This window comes from Papilio xuthus, unplaced genomic scaffold, assembly GCF_000836235.2.
Source record: "Papilio xuthus unplaced genomic scaffold, Pxut_1.1 DF827542.1, whole genome shotgun sequence".
Lineage (NCBI taxonomy): Eukaryota > Metazoa > Arthropoda > Insecta > Lepidoptera > Papilionidae > Papilio > Papilio xuthus.
Genome location: NW_013531107.1, coordinates 1,467,169 through 1,474,404, shown reverse-complemented (window position 1 = coordinate 1,474,404; position 7,236 = coordinate 1,467,169). Strand labels below are relative to the sequence as shown.

Sequence of the window (7,236 nt, the reverse complement as noted above, 5' to 3'; positions counted from 1 at the left end):
CACCCGTCCACCCTCTTATAGGCCTTTTAAAGTTTTTTTTTTATGTGCATCATATATGTTTTTCATGCTATGTACTTCTCTATATTTCATTTCTTAAAGGCTTTTTTACATTTTTACCAAAGATATTGCTTCTCAATAAACTTTCTTATGTAACCGGATGCTAGACACTAAATGACAATTATTTTATATCTAATATGAACCAATTATGTAAGTTTAAGTTTATGACACCTCGTAGATATTAATTTGTGGCTATTTTAAGTTAAATTGTACGTTACTCTACAATGGGTTTCTGAGACCAAAATAACAACTGTACATGTCATCCTTGTCATTATTTTAGACAGGACAGAGAAAACAATACGTTTTAAACGGAAATTTTGGTCTCAGAAACCCACGGTAAGTAATTTATAACTATAGAAAGTGCAATAAACGTTCAAAAAATAGAAAATAAATGCTTTTATATTTCGAATTTGTTTTGTTTTCATTTATAATTCTTTTTCCTTTACCTCTCTCCTTACCTTTTGTTAAGGTTAAAATAAAAAGTAAATATTTTTAATTTTTTATTTGTATTACAAAATATCAATATTAAAATAAATAAGATTAAATAATAAAATATAACTTAAATTATCTTAGCACCATTTAATTACAATTATAAATGCATTTTCATGACTATATTATGACTATCGAAAAATTGCAAACACTAAAAATACTTTCTCTTTACCATAAATAGCAACCATTTTTGTAGCTACGTTGAAGAGTAAAATGATCCGAATCAAAACATCCTATAAGTTTCAGATTAAAAATTTTAATATAAACCAGTTCGAATATTCCCATATAGAGGGTGTCTATTTAAGATAGATTAGTTTGACAATTCACTAGATATGGGTTGAGTAAAATCGATTAAGAATTTTTTCGATGTCTAATAGAACTTGCAATCGAAACCAAAAATTGAGATGTTGACAAACAAAAAGAAATATTTTTAATGTTTTTTTTTTGAGTTAATTGTGCGAGACAGCCAAATGATATCTATTATAATTTCAAAAAGTAATATAACAGCTAAATTACAGTAATTATTTGTTTGATTAATGTTATAAATTATTCTTACAAGACCAACACTCGATAGTGCATAGTTCTTCGTCATGCACTACGGTCCGATACTATGATAACCGACCATAAAGTACAGCATTAATCGTAATACAAAATTAATTCGACACTTTATAGGCGTCTCTTGTCAAACTAATCTTAAATAGACACACTATAATTATAAGGTAAAATTATTTTTTAATATACCATTACCAATTACGTTATCGAACTAGTCTACAATCTTTACATTTTCAATAATTTTATAGTCTTCGTAATTTATTTTTCATAACCCAACGTTTAATGGTAAAACATAGGTTTAGATGCTGACATTAATTTCTCTGATACGACATGGGCTATGCGAGCACTTCGTTGCCAAACTAATTCTCGAGTACGTTCGTGATTGCTGTCCACTCGAACCTGGTTGAAAAAAAAACAATAACTAAGGTATTTAACGGTTCAGAATTTAGAGAGAGAAATTTAAAAAATCAATGCTTTTTTTAATGGATTTATATCCAAAAGTAGAAGATCCGAAAACAGAGAAAGTTCCTGACCGCATTATATTGGGCCTAGGTCAAGAGCTATCAAGGAAAATTATTTAAAACATACCTGTTTAGGCTGCAATACTTTTATCGAATGCAATGTAGCAACACCTTGGTTGTTGACTCTTAATGTAATTTTTCCTGTCATTTCTGCAGTAGTAGCTGTTGCAGATTTGATTTCTTTTTTAGCTCCGCGTCCAATCTGTAAAATAATTCTCATTTTACTACCCATCAGTTTAGGGGCAAAGAAACAAAACTAAATCACAACGATAAATACCTCTTTCTCTACCCTTAGAACGAGAGGTCCAACGGCAAAGTTACTCTTCACAGTTGTGTGATCCGACAAAATATTAACAGCCACGTCACCATTTCTCCTTAACGACGACAATCCATACAAAGTCCCTTTAGCTCTTGGCTTACTTTTCTCACTCGTTTTAGTTTTATTCTTGTTTACCGGTTTCTTTGTAGTTGTTTTTACTGGAGGTTTTGGTTTCGGTTTTGTTGCTTTAGTAGGAGGCTTCGGTCTTGTTGTAGTAGGTTTAGCTTTTCCATTTGGAGTAACAGATTTGTCTTTCAAAACCCTTGTTTCGGTTTGTTCCTCGGATTTCTTTACAATATCTACAATCTTAGATTCAATTAAAGGTGCATCGTTAATTTCATTCGTTTTCGTTAGACCTTCAACTACTTTATTTTCGGTTACAGGAGTATTTCCAGCCCGTTTAGTTTGTTTCTTCTTGCTGCTAGATTTCCTAAAATTTAAAAATGTAGAATTTGGTGAAAAATAATTGAAATATTGATACAATATTTTTTAGATTTAAGAACAATGGAAGCTACAAATTATAAAAAAAAATTAAAACTTAAAACAGTCGAACGAACATTTTAGTATCCTAGATAATAATGGCAAGCCCGCTGTATTGTATTTGAAACATGATAAACAGCGAAGAGCAAAACAACTTAAAATTCGTTATTAAAAACTTACTTCTTTGACTTGGTCTTAGTCTTATCCTTCTTTGGTTTAGAGTTCTTCTTCTTAGCATCGATAGGTTGAAGTTTAACATTAACAGGGTCGTATGATCGTCTTAGGATATCATTCATTTTCTCAAGTATATTATCAACGAATCTATTATACTTGACAATGTAAGCTGCTGGTACGGTTGGTTGTTTCTCTGGTTCCTCTTTCAGTGCACCTAAAAATTCCAATTGTGTAATCAGACGACCAGAAACTTTGACAAGACAAAGGTGGGCTTCATACAATTATAATTTCAACATGAAGTTAATACCATGTAAGTTTATTGTATATTTACCGTTATTGACCTTTTAAGCATTGTATGTAAAAGTATACTACGAAGAATAAACACGATGCTATAAGCTACTCACATAGACTCCTATTCCAATACTTGAGAAGTGGATGTGACTAAAATAACCTAATTTGAGTTTGCGAAATTTGCACGACCATGGAAAGAATCTAAACTTTGTTTAAATTTTGTAGTATAGGAAAGGTGGTGATATGATTCCAAATCATTTAACCATAAAAGTTGATGAGAAGATATTCATGAGTTATATAGATTGGTTATTTTTGTGAATTTGTTATCGTATTTTCCACAAAACTAAACAAAAAGTAAAGACCTACATAAATCTGACGTAAACGATAACGTTTCTTTCTATCCGCTTAGAAAGCTAATGAATATTAATTTTCTCAATGTATTTTATTCTGCGGTCAATTTGTTTTGCGATCACATCTAGTGTCGTGCCAGCGCTCTCGCACGCTATAATTCAATACTCGCTGTATGTCACTTGTTAATTAAGCATTCAGCTGACAGATAATTCATACTACGCATACGAACAATTCCAAGCACGTTCTTAAGGCACGCGAACGAGTAACTGTTCCAGTCTCACCGATCCCCGCTTGAATTCTAATGGCGAGCAACAATTAATAGGACCACTCAACGATGGATTTTCTATTTTCTACACGTAAAAGAAATTGCGTGCCGAGAAGCAGCAAGAAGTGCAATTACGGACGACTAGCAACCGCCAACGGGAATTCAATATAGTAACAAAACTTAAATACGATAATTTTAAACAATTTTCATTTTGCTTTCTTATAATATTTCAATTTACGTCATAACTTTAGGTAATACCTAATTTTAGCAACCATAACCTTCTCTGTTTGATTTTCTTAAGGTGAAACTAACACGGAATGCACCTTACTAAGCCATTTTAGGCGTCGTAACAAACAAGTTTCATTCGGGTCGGGTGTGACCGCTCACGACTCACCCAGAATTTCACGACAGTAAACATTTTAAAATTTCTCTTTTCGCATCTCATTATCTCGTTTTCACTTAGCCGGACTCGCAACACGTAAATTTCGCAACCGATTCGTCATTCAGTGAGAGTAAAGTAAACTTAATATTGCTTTCTATGGCTCATGGAGTATGCGTCTACTTCGTCAAGGTCATTCCCGGTTGTAGGGAGCAAGGTCATAGAAAGTGTCAAGGCTTAATATGGAATCGGGTAAGGTCATCGCCCCTTCTCCGGATGAGAAAGTAAGCGGTCGTCGGACGCGAGGTCCGAAGCCGTCCCCTTAACACACATCTACAACGAACTTGCTTCTACCGGCTCAATTATTTGTAGCTCTGTCGATTTCTCAATGTACGTGAGCATAGTACTATTGTTGGTAGTTTGACACTATCACCAAATGAAATCTGATCCCTAGCGTTCTCTTCGATAGCAACAATCTGTCTAGGAGATGGGAAATAGGATTTGTTGTTGGATTGTGCGTTATATTACATAGATAAATCGGTCAAAAAGCTAGTACTACAATTTAAGTAATACATAAATAAGATTGTATATAAAGAAAATTAGTAGATATTGTTAAAAGTATATTGTTATTTATTACTTATATGTATGAATATTTAAGTATATAAATAAATTGACTAGTATTGATAAATGTAATAAATATAACAATTAAATTAATTACTAGATAATGTCACTTTTCACTGACAAAAAACAAATGAGTCAACTAGAATTCTGACCGACTTCTCTTTCAACAAGAACATTCAGTGTCCAATGTAACGCACACACAACAGTGTTCGATAGGTGAGTTAATAAAGTTGACACAAAAATAAGAACAACAGATTTATTTCATATAAATTGCCACGAAACTAATGTGACATGATCTAGACATTAATTTAACTTTGACTTTATGCATCATACTTACACAGTCACACATCAAGCACACTCACTTAATAAATAAAATAAATTAAATAGAATAAATAAATAGTCAATAAATAACTAAAGCTAAAGGATGGGACCGTGGGGAACTCTCAGGTGTGTGAGAGGACATGGCGCTTCCGATACTTCGGTGCCGCTAAATTCACTATCTGAATTTTTTGTGATCCGCTACGAACACGTGGGATGTCGCTTTAGTTTTCTTTACTTTACCAGTGTGGTTAACTTTTTTGCCGCTTTTTTTCATGTGCCCCGAAAACTTCGCATTCAACTTTTTGGACTCACGTGAGTGCTTCGAGATGTTTCTGCCGAGGGCGTCGGTTATGTCGTCATCCTCATCGTCGTCGTCTTCTTCTTCCTCATCATCGTCGTCATCGTCCTCAGGGTCAAGCGCATCAGTGATGTCATCCTCCTCTTCATCATCATCGTCTTCGGCATCGCTTTCGGGCGCGGCTACCTCGGCGCTGGCTTGGCTTTCGACTTCAGCACTAGCGGGTTCCTTTTGTCCAGCTTCGAGTTCTTCGCCTTCTGCGACAGCCTCTCCCTCTGCGGATTCGGCTTCTTCAGCAAGTGTAGATACTTCCTCAGCAGCAGCAGGTACAACAGCCGGAGCAGCGGGTGCGGCGGCCACCGTGTCGGCTGGCGCGACCACCGGCTGCACGGCTGCAGGCTCGTCATCGTCATCATCATCGTCCTCTGTGATAAGGATGAAAAGAAATATTAATTTTAATTTTATGCTAATTTTAATTTTAATTATGATTTTTGACACAGTCTTTCCTGTCAGTGCGGAATAAAAAAAATCACAAGTGTGTTCCTCTACAGCCATACGAAATTTAACGTAATAACAAACATTCATCCATTGATCTTAACTTTCGCATTTGAAGTATTATAAGTAAGATATAAATAAGAAAAATGTTATTTAATGCAACAATTATGACATACCTCCTCCTCCTAAGATGTCGTCGAAGAACCTTTCCAAATAGTCATCATCATCATCGTCAGCTTCTTCTTCATCGTCATCATCGTCCTCATCGTCGTCATCGTCGTCATCTGCGAAAAACCCTATTGTTTAATTTATTTATCTATAAAACACGATTACTTTTCTATACATCAACGAACTGTTTGTATTGGAAACTACAATAAAATCTAAGTTATTTAACTTTCGTAAACAGCGTAAACCTTTATAACTATCATTAAATCGAAAGCGCGGTTGTTTATAAGTAAGTCAGTGCGTGCGTCCTGTACGACGCATTCGAAGATAGAAAGTCGGATAGCGTCCATTTCTTTGATTGAGTATGTTCGGTTGGAATTAATTATCAAACGAGAGCACCTGTCACGGTCTTCGCTTCACATACCGCGCCGGACAAGCCACGTTCTAATTCTTATTCATATGCGTTGAAGAAATATAATACATTTATGATAATCGATTTCATTTCAATAAATATGGTATAATTAAGTTATGTTTCTAACTGCACTTGTAACCAAGAGTACTTTAACACCCATAAAACATTTATCCGCATCAGTAATTAGTTTCCTGTTACACATAACATCAATACATCAAGCAATTATCCAGATGTAACAAACATTTTTCATAAATGAGTCGTCGGAGCAAAGGAATTCTTTGCAATTCCATGTGTGGTTCTTCAAATGGTTTGCAAGTCCAAGATGTATTAAATCTACCGTTAAGAGTATTCATTCAACGGTATACAGCTGCAGCCAACCAATAACTCTATTTGTTTTGCACACATCTTAGTGGTGTGCTACTTCCTTTTCTAAACTGTTTATAACTAACGGTAATAAAATGTGATAATGGAAATATTAAAGAATATGCTGGCAAAGATGGAAGTTCCCTTGATATTTATGAACAACAAATTAGGTCTTCACCTTAAAGTCTGGTCTTAAGATATCTAAAGAGTCCACTTTTGTCTTCAAAATGAAGGAAAGGCATTAAAGAGATAGTGATTGAGCTCAGTGATTTTTATCATGATTTATGGTAAATACTTATAAAGAAATTGCAAACATATAAATATACCTCCTAATCCACCAAGGTCATCATCGTCATCGTCATCATCATCATCGTCGTCGTCATCGTCTGTGGAAGCCGCAGGCGCAGCGGCCGCGGGCGCAGCCTGACGACCTACTTCTTTGTCATCTTCCGGCCTGCCGATGGGACTCGCCCATGCTGACAACGCTAAGCAGCACAGCACCGCTAACAATAACAACGACCTCATCTCGTATCTGAAACAAACGCAGGGTTTAATTATCACGGTGTCAAAAACCGCGACCGCGACAGTGCTACATATGTGCCACTATCATACGGACACCGCTGCTATCACGTTATCACAACACTATCACGGTCACGATCACTGACGTCCTCGCAGGGCACTTC

The 7,236-nt window shown here is 35.3% G+C and overlaps 1 protein-coding gene across 2 annotated transcripts in view; it reads right to left on the bottom strand.

Annotated features, from left to right (window-relative positions):
* Positions 1 to 596: 596 nt before the first annotated feature.
* Positions 597 to 7,236, bottom strand: part of LOC106119154 (nucleolin) — a 37,160-nt gene continuing 30,520 nt past the window's right edge. For both annotated transcript variants that reach the window (XM_013314048.1, XM_013314047.1), the window contains 7 exons: positions 6,880 to 7,085; positions 5,790 to 5,897; positions 5,133 to 5,543; positions 2,599 to 2,806; positions 1,897 to 2,368; positions 1,687 to 1,821; positions 597 to 1,497 (listed from right to left, as the gene is read on the bottom strand). In XM_013314048.1, the coding sequence (XP_013169502.1) occupies positions 1,378 to 1,497; positions 1,687 to 1,821; positions 1,897 to 2,368; positions 2,599 to 2,806; positions 5,133 to 5,543; positions 5,790 to 5,897; positions 6,880 to 7,078 (1,653 nt within the window). In that variant the 5' untranslated portion in view covers positions 7,079 to 7,085 and the 3' untranslated portion in view covers positions 597 to 1,377. The remainder of the gene's footprint in view (positions 1,498 to 1,686; positions 1,822 to 1,896; positions 2,369 to 2,598; positions 2,807 to 5,132; positions 5,544 to 5,789; positions 5,898 to 6,879; positions 7,086 to 7,236) is intronic.